The sequence below is a fragment of the Microcaecilia unicolor genome, chromosome 13 (genome assembly GCF_901765095.1).
Source record: "Microcaecilia unicolor chromosome 13, aMicUni1.1, whole genome shotgun sequence".
Lineage (NCBI taxonomy): Eukaryota > Metazoa > Chordata > Amphibia > Gymnophiona > Siphonopidae > Microcaecilia > Microcaecilia unicolor.
The window spans coordinates 75,975,928-75,992,835 of NC_044043.1; the positions used below are offsets into that span (position 1 = coordinate 75,975,928).

At 42.9% G+C, this 16,908-nt stretch overlaps 1 protein-coding gene across 4 annotated transcripts in view; it reads right to left on the reverse strand.

Moving 5' to 3' along the window:
* The window catches only part of MMEL1 (membrane metalloendopeptidase like 1), a 172,721-nt gene that overhangs the window by 44,032 nt on the left and 111,781 nt on the right, over positions 1–16,908 (reverse strand). For all 4 annotated transcript variants that reach the window (XM_030186088.1, XM_030186087.1, XM_030186090.1 and 1 more), the window contains exons 11-12: positions 12,523–12,659; positions 10,338–10,431 (exon numbers count right to left, since the gene is read on the reverse strand). In XM_030186088.1, coding sequence (XP_030041948.1) covers positions 10,338–10,431; positions 12,523–12,659 — 231 coding nt within the window. The remainder of the gene's footprint in view (positions 1–10,337; positions 10,432–12,522; positions 12,660–16,908) is intronic.

Here is a 16,908-nt window from a genome sequence, read left to right on the forward strand (position 1 = left end):
TTGATCCTGGGGAACTGAGTTTGATTCCCACTGCAGCTCCTTGTGACTCTGGGCAAGACACTTAACCCTCCATTACCCCTGGTACAAAATAAGTACCTGAATATATGTAAACCTCTTTGATTGTAAGAAAGGCAGTATATCAATTCCCATTTCCCTTTCCCCCTTTCCCTTATGACATCACAATATCAGAAGTGAGCCAAGTATCGGGCAATCAAGCCATTGTGACATCACTGATGAAGTTGGCTCTTATTGGTGGAATGAGTGGAGGAGTAGCCTAGTGGTTAGTGCAGTGGACTTTGATCCTGGGGAACTGAGTTCGATTCCCACTGCAGCTCCTTGTGACTCTGGGCAAGACACTTAACCCTCCATTGCCCCTGGTACAAAATAAGTACGTAAACTGCTTTGAATGTAGTTGCAAAAACCTCAGAAAGGCAGTATATCAAGTACTATTTCCCTTTTTAAACAGGCTAGTTTTTAGTGTTTTCTGGAAGTTTAGGTGGTCATACGTCGTTTTCAAGGCTTTTGGTAATGCATTTCATAGTTGTGTGCCTAGGTAGGAAAAACTGGATGCATAAGTTGATTTGTATTTAAGTCCTTTGCAGCTTGGGTAGTGCAGGTTTAGATATGTTCATGTTGATTCGGATGCGTTTCTAGTTGGTAGGTCGATTAAGTCTGTCATGTTTCCTGGGGCTTCACGGTAGATAATTTTGTGAACCATGGTGCAGATTTTGAAAGCAATGCATTCTTTGATTGGGAGCCAGTGTAGTTTTTTGCAAAGGGGTTTTGCGCTTTCACATTGCGTTTTTCCAAATATAAGCCTAGCTGCCGTGTTTTGAGCGGTCTGAAGTGTCTTTAAGGTTTGTTCTTTGCATCCCGCATAAATTCCGTTGCAGTAGTCTACATGGCTTGGTACCATTGATTGTATCAGGTTGCAAAATGTTTCCCTTGGGAAGAATTGTTTCACGCATTTAAGTTTCCACATTGAGTGGAACATTTTCTTTGTTGTGGATGCCGCTTGGCTCTCTAGGGTTAAATTACAGTCCAAGGTAACGCCGAGGATTTTCAGGCTGTCTGAGATAGGGAGGGTGTAATCTGGGGTGTTGATATTTGTGGGATTGTCCATGCTGTGTTGGGATGAGAGGATGAGACCACGTGTTTTTTTCTTTGTTGAGTTTTAGTTGGAATGCATTTGCCCATGAGTCCATGATGTTCAAGCTGAGCTTGATTTCGTTGGTGATTTCTGAGCAGCTGGTGTGGATGGTCAGACTAAATTAAAACAAAAAAAAAAAGCTGTATGGTTTTACTCTGATATCATAGTAACTTAGTAAATGACGGCACATGAAGGCCAGTGTGGTCCATCTAGTCTGCACAGTAAAGTGGCCAGGGATGTAACTGCTACTCTGTGTAGTTTATCTTCCTTCTTTATTTAGGGTTATAACTGCAGTCCTGGGCAGGACTGGTACGTGTAAAGTGAAATTATAAACCGCTTAACTCTAAGCGGCATATAAATACTGAAAATGATATGAAATGCTTAATTTTATTCCATCTTCTTGTTATATTATTATTATTAGCATTTGTATAGCGCTACCAGACGCACACAGCACTGAACACCTGATATAGAGATCATCTGTGTTTTATCCTATGACAGAGGTTCCCAAACCTGGTCCTGCAGGCACTCCAGTCAGCCAGGTTTTCAGGATCTCCACCATGAAAACTCACGAGAGAGATTTACATGCACTGCCTCCACTGCATGCAAATCTCTCTCATGAATATTCGTTGTGGAGATCCTAAAAACCTGACTTTCTGGGGTGCCTCCAGGACCAGGTTTGGGAACCACTGGCCTGTGACATTTTTTTCAATTTTATCATGGTTTTAGACCCCCACAACCTCCACCACGAGCATATTCCAGGGATCTATCAGCTGTTCCATGAAAAAATATTTCACGATATTGCTTTAAATGTATCCCCTTGTAACTTCATTTCCTGCCCTCCAGTTCTATAGCTTTTCCACCTTTGTAAAAGTTTTGTTTGCTCATTAATATATTTCAAGCATTAAAATGTCTGTATCATATCTCCATTGAACTGAATGGAGTGACTAAGAGAGTTCCATGCCACTGAACAGAATGGAGGGACTGAGAGTGAGAGCTCCATGTCACTGAAATGAATGAAATAAAAGGTAAAGGGTTATGGATTTGATATTTATTTTATTTATTTATTAGGATTTATTTACCGCCTTTTTGAAGGAATTCACTCAAGGCGGTGTACAGTAAGAATACTGAATGACTATCTACCGTTTAGAAAAATGTTGAAAACTCACCTCTTTAATATCCTGGTTTAACAATGAGATGGGACGATAAGAACCCACCTGGGTTGAGTCCTTACCGGGTTTTGGAATTAACACTATATGGGCCATATTGTTCTGTATAGTTAACCCATTATTCCCCATCCCATTGAACCAATAGGACTGTGGGAAGAGGGACAATGCACCAAATGCCAGAAAGGGCGGGGGACTTTTCTTCACTCCTTTTTGGAGTGTCCTTCCCTTTCCCTGTGGAACCGAGCATTTCAGTTGATTACTGAAGTCACAAATAGGCAGATAGAGTGGGACTATGCCACCTTATTATTGGGAGACCAAGATCTTTTGATTGCCCAAGGACTTACTAAGCCGTGCAGAAGATTCATATACACCTCTCTTTTACTGATTAAAAAGACCATTTTACAATATTGGATCCAATCGGAGAGCCCTCCGGGAGAAGTGTGGTACGATAAAATGAGAATGGTTGGTGAAAATGAGTGCCAAATTTATTCTGATTCCGCAAAACTTGCTAACAGACAATATCGTGCTCTGTGGACAGCATGCTTAAAAGTGTTACCTTTACAGGGTAATGAGGGAAGGGGGGAAGGGTAAGTGGGGTGTGCATGGGATGCGGTTGATGCGTTAAGGAGTGGGTTAGAGTGGTGCGCATGATGTATGAGTGTAAAAGGGGGGACTAAAATGGAAAATGCAATATGCAGCGTAAGCCATGTTGGCGATTTATGGATAAATCCTTTTGATAGCTAACACTTCTTTGTGATGTTGTATAACCATAATTGGAAGTTGTGGAATTTGTATAAACACTGTTGCACTGTGTTAATAAAAATAATAATAATAATAATAAAAAAAAAAGAAAACTCACCTCTTTAAACAAGCTTACCCAAACGTCCCGAATTAACCTTATAAGCACGCCCTCATGACCCTGTTTTCATGTTGTTTATATCTTAAACCATGTCTCCCAATATCCTTCATGCTTACCCCCTTGTCTTTTCCTTCACCATCTTCTTCCTTACACCATACCCCTCCCTTTCCCTTTTACTTATCCTATCCTTGTAGCACCTTGACATGGTCATATTACATATTATTAAGTCCTTTATTCTATGGTTACTATAGTTTGTAATTTTCTCCTGGCTAGACTTGTAATTTGTTTATTATGTGAGCCGCATTGAACCTGATATGTGTGGGAAAGCGCGGGCTACAAATGTAATAAATAAATAAATATACTACTTTTCTGTGGTACAACCAAAGCACTTTTTACATTTTTGTTATGAGCAGGCACTTTTTCTGTCCCTGGAGGGCTCACAGTTTGTTTCTTTTTGTACCCAGGGCAACAGAGGGTTAATGGGTGAAGGTGAGAGTTTCATACCATTGAACTGTTCCTAGCCCATTATAAACCATAAAGCTGTATGTCTCTATTGATCACCCTCCTCTCACCTATCCACACCCACCCTGTTAGAATATCAATGATATGCTTTGATGTCCCCATGCATACCTCCGACCCACCCCCATCCTCCCACCCTGTCAGACTGTCATAGTAATGCTTGAATGTTTTCACTTATATACACTGTCAGCTAGCACATTTGCTTATTTCCGATCTGAGGAAGAAGGGCAACCTTCAAAAGCTAATCAAGAAATGTATTAAGTTATGTCCAATAAAAAAGGTATCATCTTATTTTCTTTTCCATGTTTTATTTTGTTTGATTTCTATAGATTCTACATGGAATGTTGCTATTCCACTAGCAACATTACATGTAGAAGTCGGCCCTTGCGGATCACCAATGTGGCCGCGCAGGCTTCTGCTTCTGTGAGTCTGACTCCTGCACGTACTTAATACATTTCTTGATTAGCTTTCGAAGGTTGCCCTTCTTCCTCAGATCGGAAATAAGCAAATGTGCTAGCTGACAGTGCAGGACGTCAGACTCACAGAAACAGAAGTCTGCGCAGCCTTCTACATGGAATGTTGCTAGTGGAATAGCAACATTCCATGTAGAATCTCCAATAGTAGCAACATTCCATGTAGAATCTCCAATGGTATCTATTTTACTGTCATAGTAATGCTTGAATGTTTTCACTTATATACACTGTCAGCTAGCACATTTGCTTATTTCCGATCTGAGGAAGAAGGGCAACCTTCGAAAGCTAATCAAGAAATGTATTAAGTTATGTCCAATAAAAAAGGTATCATCTTATTTTCTTTTCCATGTTTTATTTTGTTTGATTTCTATAGATTCTACATGGAATGTTGCTATTCCACTAGCAACATTCCATGTAGAAGTCGGCCCTTGTGGATCACCAATGTGGCCGCGCAGGCTTCTGCTTCTGTGAGTCTGACGTCCTGCACATACGTGCAGGACATCAGACTCACAGAAACAGAAGCCTGCGCAGCCTTCTACATGGAATGTTGCTAGTGGAATAGCAACATTCCATGTAGAATCTCCAATAGTAGCAATATTCCATGTAGAATCTCCAATAGTATCTATTTTACTGTCATAGTAATGCTTGAATGTTTTCACTTATACAGTATACACTGTCAGCTAGCACATTTGCTTATTTCCGATCTGAGGAAGAAGGGCAACCTTCGAAAGCTAATCAAGAAATGTATTAAGTTATGTCCAATAAAAAAGGTATCATCTTATTTTTTTTCCATGTTTTATTTTGTTTGATTTCTATTGATTCTACATGGAATGTTGTTATTCCACTAGCAACATTCCATGTAGAAGTCGGCCCTTGCGGATCACCAATGTGGCCGCGCAGGCTTCTGCTTCTGTGAGTCTGACGTCCTGCACGTACGTGCAGGACATCAGACTCACAGAAACAGAAGCCTGCGCAGCCTTCTACATGGAATGTTGCTAGTGGAATAGCAACATTCCATGTAGAATCTCCAATAGTAGCAACATTCCATGTAGAATCTCCAATGGTATCTATTTTACTGTCATAGTAATGCTTGAATGTTTTCACTTATATACACTGTCAGCTAGCACATTTGCTTATTTCCGATCTGAGGAAGAAGGGCAACCTTCGAAAGCTAATCAAGAAATGTATTAAGTTATGTCCAATAAAAAAGGTATCATCTTATTTTCTTTTCCATGTTTTATTTTGTTTGATTTCTATTGATACCATTGAACTGAATGGAGTGACCGAGGGTGGGAGTAGCTATGACAGATATGATCATTTAACATCCTTTACATCATCACATGGCTTTATGCAGTTACTCTTAATACTGGTTCTTTTTTTTAGCAATGGATACTCTGATAAAATCTGATTAAATCTATACTGGGTGCATTATAGGGTCAGACTTTACTGGTATGATGAAGTCTTATGATACGTTTCCTTGTACTGTTTGGAGTTTTCCTCTAGAACCCAGCTTTTGCTTTGTGATGTCCTGCGGGTATTATTGGCGTTAGGAAAAGTAAACATGCATTTTGATGAATGTCCATACAGAGTCTTCATAGAGAGCCTTAAGTGACTCATGTGTACAGAGTTGGAAAGTCATCTCACAATTAATGTTTTGTAAAATCAAATTTATGGCAACATTAAGAGGCTTCTGGTCAGATAAATCCAGACACACAGTCCTCAGACGACCTCCAAATAGGACTTGATTACTGTAATTGCTCCAAAGTGTTTTCCAAGCCTGTACCGAAGCCTGTGCTATGAGAATACATTGCGCTAAACTACCATAACAACTGTATCAGCTCTGACTGTGATTAATACGTTCTCAGCGCATGCCCCTGGCCCACCCAATCACTGTCATTACAGTGAAGCATATCCCATTTATTATTGGTTGAAAGATGGGAACATTTTGGAATAAAAAGAAAGCCGGTGGAGGGAGAAGGAGAATCTCATTACCTTATCGAGGTCAAATCTCAGATATATAAAGGATAAAACATTCTATTCATAGGAATTTTTGACTTTCTACTTTATGTCCATCAGGTTGTGCCAACTTCTTTCATTTTTATAACATCTTATTCTTATTACAAAAATGAAAAAAAATTACGAGGCTGATATTTAAAGGATTTATGCTCCTAACTTTTGAGAGTTGTGCTCCTAAATTGGCCTCTTTGAAAATTTACTAGGGCTGAGTGCATAAATTTATACTCAAAGGGGTAGGTTTTCAAAGGGGTTTAAGCAGGCAAGAGAGATTCCCATGGAGGTTAAATTGATAGGAGAAGGCAGGAGCGTGCCTAGCCCATTTTCAGGGCTGAAGCCAGTAGGCGGAGCTTGCTGCCGTATTGAGTCACCCAAAACAATAGCAAATGCTTATTAGAAAAAAGGACTGCCTATGAGTGGCTTGGCATGGACCAATAGTTTGCTTTGGTTTGCGTGTATCAAGAAGGTGGCTACGGCTTCAGCCTTGTCATGTGATGCCACCTCCTGTCAACTAAACCTCCTTGGAGGTTCCTGCCCACTTAAACTCCAACCAATGGACTGTCCATGGATATTCAACAGCAATTAACTGAATGGTGTCAACGGATATCCCCTCTGACCACTGCAACATTCTCTGGTTAGTGCTGAGGAGGTCCATGGTCAGAGTCGCAAAAGAGCCGGCAGTGATGTGGGCATTCAGTGCCAGTGGCTGTATAGCTAACGGGGCAAGTAGGTCTGCCCAGTTAGCTATATGGGTGCCGACACTGAATATTGATCGGCACTTGCATAGCTTCCTGACCCAATTATTCCATACCTGCACCCAGACATACCCAGCATTAACTATTTGGGTTAGATTCAGGCCATGGAGGCCAGTGGCTTTAAAACTGCTGACTGCCATGGGTTGAATATTGGGGGGGGGGGGGGGGGGAATTACACTAAACTACTATATTTAGGACATTATCCACCTTATAATTGAAAGAGAAAAACGCCTAGATTTTGACCCAAATTGGGAGATAGACGTTTATCTCACAAAAACGAATAAATCGGTATAATGGAAAGCCGATTTTGGACGTTTTCAACTGCACTCCATCGCGGAAGCGTACAAAGTTGACGGGGACGTGTCAGAGGTGTGGCGAAGGTGGAACTGGGGCATGGTTATCGGCCGAGAAGAGATGGGCGCCTTTCGCCGATAATGGATAAAAAGTATGCGTTTGTAGCTAGAATTTAGGGCACTTTTCCTGGACCCTGTTTTTTCACGAATAAGGCCCCAAAAAGTGCCCTAAATGACCAGATTACCACCAGAGGGAATTGGGGATGACCTCCCCTGACTCCCCCAATGGTCACTAACCCCCTCCCACCACAAAAAATGATGTTTCACAACTTTTTATTTTCACCCTCAAATGTCATACCCACCTCCCTGGCAGCAGTATGCAGGTCCCTGGAGCAGTTGTTAGGGGGTGCAGTGGACTTCAGGCAGGTGGACCCAGGCCCATCCCCCCTACCTGTTACAATTGTGCTGCTTAATGCTTAGTCATCCAACCCCCCCAAACCCACTGTACCCACATGTAGGTGCCCCCCTTCACCCCTTAGGGCTATAGTAATGGTGTAGACTTGTGGGCAGTGGGTTTTGAGGGGGATTTGGGGGGGCTCAACACACAAGGGAAGGGTGCTATGCCCCTGGGAGCTCTTTTATCTTTTTTTTTTGTTTTTGTAAAAGTGCCCCCTAGGGTGCCCGGTTGGTGTCCTGGCATGTGAGGGGGAGCAGTGCACTACGAATCCTGGCCCCTCCCACGAACAAATGCCTTGGATTTATTCGTTTTTGAGCTGGGCGCTTTCATTTTCCATTATCACTGAAAAACAAAAACGCCCAGCTCACAAATTGTCGAATAAAACATGGACGTCTATTTTTTTCTAAAATACGGTTCGGTCCGCCCCTTCACGGACCCGTTCTCGGAGATAAACGCCCATGGAGATAGACGTTTTCGTTCAATTATGCCCCTCCACAGGTCACAGGTCATACTTTATGTCCCTCAAAGGATGCTATATGAGCAGTTAACATAATAAAAAAATATATACATGATACTGGAAGACCAAAATCATGGAAGGAAACAAGAGTCCTAGATTATGAAATAAACTATTCAAAATCTACCTACCTCTTGGGAAAGGGAAATATGCATGTAGTCTTGAGCTTGGATTTATAAAGGCAAGTAAACAAATGTAAAATCTAAGTCAAATACCTAATTATTATTCCATTACACTTGCTAATACTAAGCTATGGAGGTTCTTTTAGAAGCCCTATTCACGATTTGGATGTGGACAACCCAGTATTTAAATATGTATATCACATACACATTTAATCCCAATTTTACAAAACTGGAATATACACATCCAAATTGTGAATAGATGCATGCGATAAGGGGGCGTGGTCTGGGTGTGTATTGGGTGGAACTAAGGCGGGGCTAAAGCATACATGTGCATTTCCCATTTCAGTAGGGGAACGCATATTTAAGTCTACCGAGATCACAAATTGGGATTTACAGCTGCTCCTGGGACATCTAGATTATGTGAAGCTGCTCATTTTGTGCAGTGCTTTTTGGAGGGATTAGGGGAAGTCACTCTCTTATTCCCCGCCCAATGTTTTTTGTCTTCTCTGAAAGCAATACTGGCAAATAATATCGGGTTCTGTGACAGCTTGGGGAAAAAGGCACATCGGTTTGGAAAACGGCAGACATACATGTGTATGTTCTGAAATACCAACATATGCTTTTATATGCCAGCACATACATGTGTTTGTTGCTTTGATATTTTATGTAAAAACACAACACAGATCTGATTCACTCGACAGATATCCAGGATAACCTCAATGCAACAGGTTACCTGCATGACACACTTGTGTTGAAGAAACATTTATGCATTAGATTTTTTGATATTTTGATTATAATTTTCAATTTTGATTGCACCTTTAAGTAACTATTTAAGTGGAGGTTTTTTTTTTACCTATAATTAATGCTTTTAACTGTGTGCATATGGAATTGCTGATTCAGCGATCTTTGTGATATTTGCTAGAGTTTTATGACCTTATAAAGAGGTGGGAGTCTTTGTATCATGATTCACTGTTGCACTGAGGTTAGCTTTGATATTTTACATATTGGTACTTGTAAAATGGTTGCATGTAGCTGGTGCATAAACATCCATTCCTCTGTGTATTTTAGAAAGGCTCTGTCGACAGATCCTTTTCTAAAATTCTAGCAGAAATTGACATGTCCTGACCTGGACGTTTCAATTACCATTTTTATCTTTTTATGTCAGGGGTGTAGCCAGACAGCCAATTTTTGGTGGGCCTCAATCCAAGGTGGGTGGGCATGGAATTCATGCCCTCCCCCCGTTCCTAGCCCCCCTCTGCTCTTCTCTTCATCCCTCCCTCCACCTGCAAGCCCACAATATTAAATACCTGAGCAGGAGGAAATCTTCAGCTGGCGGGGTTTGTAGATCCCCTCCTGTTCAGACAGTCAGCATTCTTCCAAACAAGCCAGCAGCACTTTCCTTGAGCTGATGCCACGGCCAGCAGGCTGTGCATGCATGAAAACTAAGCATGTGAAGAGGGGCTGGTTTTGGTTTCAGCTCGAGGCAAGTGCTGCCAGCTGCCGTTTGAAAGAGCACTGGGCTGCCTGAGAAGGAGGAAATCTTCAGCTGACGGGGTTTGAGGACCTCTGCAAGCCATAGCAAGAGTGCACAATTTTGGGTGGGCCATAGTCCAAATAGGGTGGGCCCTGGCCCACCCAGGCCCACCCATGGCTACGCCACTGTTTTATGCTCTATCTAAAAATGGGCATTCTCTCTCTCTCTCTTTATATATATTTGCATAATAAATACATCACTGGCCAATACCTTGCTATGTGGTTGGTTACTGTGAATGCACTGGATGTTGAAAAATGGAGATTCTACAAAGACTGATTGCCTTCTCAGTTTACCTTTGTAGATCCAAGAATGTCTTGGGAGATTTGTCAATGAAACATAAATCTTTGAAAATAATGGGACAAAATGTACATTTAGCACTCCGAAGTGGTATCTATTCAAGCTTGTTTATCAGGACGTGCTAACGCTGGCATGATGGGGATCACGGATGACAAAGCAGGATGGGTGACTTCTTGCAGGATTACCTTTCTGTAGTTGGCTCGGGCATCTTTGAAGCGTCTGCTCAGACTGCTGATCCTGTCAACCACCAGGCGCCAGACCAGATAGTTCTGTAGAGTGCTGTGTGCATGCGCAAAGCAGAGTTCAGAATCTGATAAGGTGAATATAGGCCACAGAGAGTCAAAGAAATCACATTTGCAAACACTTCAAGGGTGGGAAAAGCTCAAAAGAGTCTTATAAGGGGTAATCACCCAGAACCACAACCACTGGATTTGTCTCTCTTCCTCCCCTCATACCCCATACCTCTCTTCCTCCATTTTTCCCTGAAGCACCTTGAGCCAACCTTATTATTTTCTGAAGTAGACATAGTTGAAGGAAACACATCACTATAGAACATTAATTTCTAGTAACTGGGTTGGTGCCCAGCGTTTGCTGGCAGATCAGGGAAAAGGAACCTGGTTGAACCGCATCCATGTCAAAGCATTGGGGTCATTATTCATACAATACAATACAATTTATATTCTGCTACAAACCAATTCTGGATCGGTGAGGATTACAATGAATAAAAAAGCAGCTAGGCCAACCCTAGGTGATAACATCATCTTACACGGATTTCATACTAAGGTTAGATCCCTCAAACATTGATTAAACTACTTAGAAAATAAATGTGTTTTTAATAGCTTATGAAACTTCAAATAGTTGGTGGTCAGTCTTAACTCAAGAAGGAGTGAGTTCCAGTATTGTGCTGAGACGTAAAACCCATGGCATGAGTCAGTGATGGTGAACATTTTTTAAAACACTATCCACTGCCAGCTAATCTAGAACTGGATATTCAGTGTTGGGTCCTATCTGGGCACCAGCACTGAAAATCCGGGTCATTGGTGGTACCCAGAAATTACATGAGTACAGCAAGGACCACTGACTATCCCCTCCTGACTTGCTCAGCATGACTTAATTAGGCAGGAGCTTTGTCTTGAATACTGGGCTCTTTATTGCAGAGCATAAGTTGTACCCAGAGACAGATTAAAGTTGCCCTGGGCTCAGGGTAGCAATTCGGTCATGGAGAATCCTGCTCACAGAGAAGAGCACAGCGAAGGTGACAAAGTAGATGATGCCCAACAAACTTCTATTGGACTCAGAAAAAGTTCACAGCAAGAGTTCTGTGAACTTTTTCCGAGTCCAGTAGAACTTTGTTGGGCATCATCTACTTTGTCACCTTTGCTGTGCTCTTCTCTTGGATTTTCCATTGCGGAGGCTTGCTTTCTTCTGTGCTCATCGAATCCTGCTCATATTCATATCCTTCAATAACAGACCTTTATCCATTATTTGACCCCATATTAGCCTCCTCTAAGTTCGGATCCTGGGTGACTGTACCATCCATTCTCTCCTTCTTTTATTCTACCAGTGGTTATAGCATAGGCCATGGACCAATCAATAGTATTAGCTTCCTAAATCCACTTTATTGAGTACCTCAACAAACTGCAAGGAAGATAGCCATGAAGACGGACTTATGTTTTCATATTTTTGAAAGGGGAAAGAAGTTTAGATTATAAGTACAAATTTAAATAGCTGTCTATGACAAGAAGACATAAGAAACACTTCTAGGACTCAGAAAAGGCAGAGTTCCACTGGCGGACATGTTTCGTTTAGACCACACAAGTTGACGTCTGGTCTTGACTGTACTGTTGCATAGTAAACCACAAAATGAATGGAGGACTCAGCTAATTTGCTAAGCCAATTTTTGTTCAGTATATCTTGGATTCCAAGGCTATAAAATTTTAATCTGATCAAGATGTGAGACATGGAAAATTAGTCACAGGATTACATTATTTAGTGTAAGTTTTTTTTGAGAGGTGGCAGAAAGGTTCTTGCAATGTCTTTAGTTCAAACCACAAATGTCATTTTATTTATTTACATTTTTGTATTTAGTTGACCTTTGGATCCCCTTCATAAATTTCAAGTCAACCAACCAACCAAAGTAACCATTGTTTTTGAGTTGAATATCTCTAAACACAAATGATGAACAAGACACTCCAATGTGATGACAAAGGTAAGGTTGTGCAAATGCCCCTTGAGCTGCTTGTTTCATTAGAATGACTGGGGTGCTCAGCGGGGCTGAGATTAATTTCCATATTTATTTAATGTGCTCATCTCAGGCCAGAAGTCCATAGATTTTTCCTTAGCAGAACTTTTAGTTCCTGGTTTCTTTACCTGGCTGAATAGTTGGAGAGGATAGCTTTTAGTTGCTGTAGGTACGGTATCCCATAAACTACCACTTCTTCCTCCTTCTGAACCTGGATGTTTACTGAAGACATAACTCCTTGGATGAAGAGGGTCCAGTTGAAATCCTAAGGCACAGAGTGTCAGTTAAACATTTATGTTATTTTGCAGACTGACAATCACATCATTTTAGGTAGACAAAAAAAACTTGAAGCAGCTTCTGCTGCTTACTATCAGGTGGGGATTGGGTGTGGCTATCTTGGATTATAGACCTTGGTTGAGTTGATTTGGGTATTAATCAAGTTTCTGGTAGGGGTTTTTTGTTATGGCTGTTCATTTGTCTAGCATGGTTTGTTGTATGATTTTTGTTTTATGACATATTTTGTATTTTGTTTATGTGGTTTTCTTTATGATTTCTGCTGTATTTTGTGCAAGTTTTATGCATTTATGCATATTTTAAAAAGAGAAGCGACAAATAAATGTATTAGCTAATTAAGGGGTCCTTTTACTAGGTTGCGGTAAAAAGTGGCCTGTGGTAGTGCGAGCGTGCCTTTTGGGCGCTCGCTGGGTCATTTTTCCTATGTCTAGGAAAAAGGGCCTTTTTTTAAGGGGCCAGAAAATGGACGTGTGCTAAAATTGAAACCAGCACGTGTCCATTTTCAGCCTGAGTCCTTACCATCACCCGTTGACCTAGTGGTAAGAGCTCATGCGCTAAACATGCGGTGACCAGTCAGTGCGCCCCAGCTGCCAATTAATGCCAGAAACACTGCGTGTGGTAGGAAATAAAAAAAGTAATTTGTTCCAGCACTATGGGCGCATGCCAAATCTGAAATTACCGCCATGGGGGTGCGCTAGCCTGGCGGTAGTCTCGTTTTGGCACAAGCTGCACACGTGTAGATCCTACTATACCTTTGGGTCCTGTTTACTAAGCCACGCCAGGGGCATAGCTATGTGGGGCCACGGGGGCATGGTCCCCCACAGAGTATGCCCTGGCCCCCTCTACATTTGACCCCCCCGCCGCCTGCCCCCGCCCCATTGCCACATCAGGTACCTTGTTTGCTGGCGGGGGTCCCCAAACCCCACCAGCCAAAGAGTCTTCTTCAGCACCGGTCGACTCCGGTGCCTTTGTTGTGTGATCTTCTGTTTCTGACGCCTCACGTCCTGCAAGGGGCTACATGCACGGTGGCAGGGCAGGGGGCAGGTGGGCGGTTGCGGTGGCGGGGGGGTTGCAGTTGCGGCGGCGGGGGGGGGGGGGGGTCAAAAGTGGCAGCAGGGGGAGGCGGCTAAACAGTGCCCCCCAACCTCGGGCTCTGGCACCCCCTCCCGCCGAGGTCTGGCTACGCCCCTGAGCCACGCTGTAGGAACACTAGCGTTTTTAGCATGCGCTAACAGTACAGACACCCATAAATTCCTAGCATACCTTAGTAAAGAGGGTCCTAAACACCATTGTTCTATATTTTTGCCCAAAACTCTGAATATACTTAATGATCTTTTTCCTTAGAAGGTTTTCGAAATGGCCAATGTCAGGCACACATTATACTGATCAGAGGCTTGATTAAGCATTTCTTTGATGCCTTAATCTTCTTGTGAAATTCTTTTCGGATGAAAATAAAGAATAAAACATGTACAGTTTGACAAAAAAGGACCATCTCCTAGATAACCTCTACCCCCACTTGACATAACTCTTTCTTTTACAATAAATTTTAATGGACCAACCCTAGGCCCAGGCTATGAAAGATCCTTTGTGTTCTCTAAGGTCACGAACCAGATGTTAAAAAATGTTTTTCTGTTTTGTGTCTAGGAGAAAAATATTTGATACATCAGAACCACAAGATATCTAGAGGGGCAACATGAACTGCTCTGCCTCAGGCTTTAATGATGGTAAGTTGAGAAAGCTGTAATTTAATTACAGAGAATGTAGAACCATTATTATTTATTTAAACCTTTTTATTGGTCGATGAACACAAATCTACAAATAATCAAGAAGAGAAAGCTATTTAAATGCAAGCTCCATGACAAAGTATCACCTGAACAAACAGACGTTCTAATTTATAACTAACAATTCTAAACCTCCTTCTCCTGAACCTGAAGCTCTCTCTTCCCAAACTGAACCCTCACAACCTCCCCTCCTTAGAGTGATGGTCATTCAAAGGGATTGAAATCATAGGCGCCAGCTTTTCAAAATTATTGGGGGTGATAAGCACAATGGAAATAACCCCTCCCTGGACACATACAAGGAATTTTCTCAATATTGGGGGTGGTCAAGCACCCACAGCACCCACAGAACCGGCTCCTATGATTGAAATATCCAGGTGCAGATGATCAAAAGCTGTTGTTCCCAAACAGCTCTCTAAAAATAGCAGTGGAACAGCATGGGGCTTTACCACCCCTATGATCAGGATGCACTGGGCAGGGTTGGGCACCGCCATTTTCAAGGCAGTGCTGGAAGAGGAGGGAATGTACTACTCCCTCCTCCGCCACTCAAGTACGGGGGACGGGGAAGGGGGGAGCCGCTAAACCACCAGGTTGGGGGGCTTGTGTTTGCAGCCCGCTGGGCCACCAGGGCTTTTCTTATTGGGGTGCAAGGGGGGGTTAGGGGGCTGGAGATCCACTGGATCTCCAGCCCCCCATGAACTTGTGTCGGGGGGTCGCTGGCTTGGGGTTGGGGTTGAGGTTATTGTGGGGGGGGGGCTCGGGGGCTTCTGTAGGGGGTTACTATTGGGGGGATGGGGGACCTGCTTGCATGCAAATGCATGCTGGACAGGGCTCACCATTCCTCCCCAATGTTCTGTAAACCCTAACACCAGTTCCGAGCTGGCATAGGGTTTGCTGCGGGCAGTGTGTTTAGCATGCATTTGCATGCTACTTGCGGTCAGAGCCCGCAAGCGTGTTGTTTCATGAGCTCGGGGGCTCTGATCATGGGACGGTAGCAAACGTGGGCGCTAATATGGTGCTAATAGCCTCTAATGCCCGCGTTTGCTTCTGATTATCGTTCTGTCAATGAAGATACAATGTCATAAATCACTATTTAGAATTCTATTCTATATGGGGGTCAGTGTATTCCAAAAGGGCTCCCATTCGAAAACTTAATTCCACTGCACAGTGGCGTAACAAGGACTGGGCAGTTGGTGCGATCCACCCTGGATACAGGCAGTAAAGGGCTGCATTGAGCAATTGCAGAGCTGCAGTCTACATGCACACAGCCGTTGACTCTGCTGGTCCCCTGCCCCAGGACAGGAACTTGATATCAGAGGTGGAGGGGACTGTCAGAGCTGACAGCCACATGCATGTAGACAGCAGATCTGCAAAATGCACAATACACCCTCTTATTGCTTGGAGGTAGGGAGAACTACTACTACTACTATTTAGCATTTCTATAGCGCTACAAAGCGTACGCAGCGCTGCACAAACATAGAAGAAAGACAGTCCCTGCTTACAATCTAATAGACAAAAATAAAGCAAGCAAGCAAATCAATTAATGTGTAGAGGAAAGAGGAGAGGAGGGTAGGTGGGGCGATTGGTTACAAGTCAAAAGCAATGTTAAAGAGGTGGGCTTTCAATCTAGATTTAAAGATGGTCAAGGATGGGGCAAGACGTAGGGGCTCAGGAAGTCTACTCCAGGCGTAGGGTGCAGCGAGACAGAAGGAGCGAAGTCTGGAGTTGGCAGTAGTGGAGAAGGGAACAGATAAGAAGGATTTATCCATGGAATGGAGTGCACGGGAAGGGGTGTAGGGGAGGATGAGTGTGCACCAAGATGGCCGACCGACCAACCACCAGCCCTCTAACGAGCTCCCCAGGAGGCCTAACCTACCTGGCCCTTTCTGGCCCTTCTAAGCGGTCCTGTCACCAGGATGTGCTCTACCCCAGGTGGTAACCAAGCTAGGTATGCCACTGGCACTGCAAAGTTGTAATGACTGAAACCCCCACTTATTCCACAGTTAACAACTGGCAACTCGACTGGCACACCGTGGGTTATTCCAAGGTCATCCAGTATGAGAGTAACATTTTTGACTAACAGCAGGGCCTTGAGGAAGAATTGAACGTCTCCAGCACCCATGAACATCCCATCAAACATCCCATCAAAAAGAAGACTTGGTATTTGATCTATCTATCCATCCTCTGGGCACTTTACATTTTAAAAATTTAGTGTAGTAAAAAATACAAAATCTTTCCCCACTGACAGCAGCAGTGGCTTGGACTGCATTCTACTCTAACTTCACAAGGTATCTCGTGTGCAGGATCACACAGCTTGGCCAATCCTGTCTTTTTTTTTTCTTTTTCATTCGGTGCTCTCTAATGTTCATGCATTGACCATGTGAAGAAAATGTAATTTACAACAGGAGCCATCTCTCCCACTAATGGAATCCCCAAAATGAT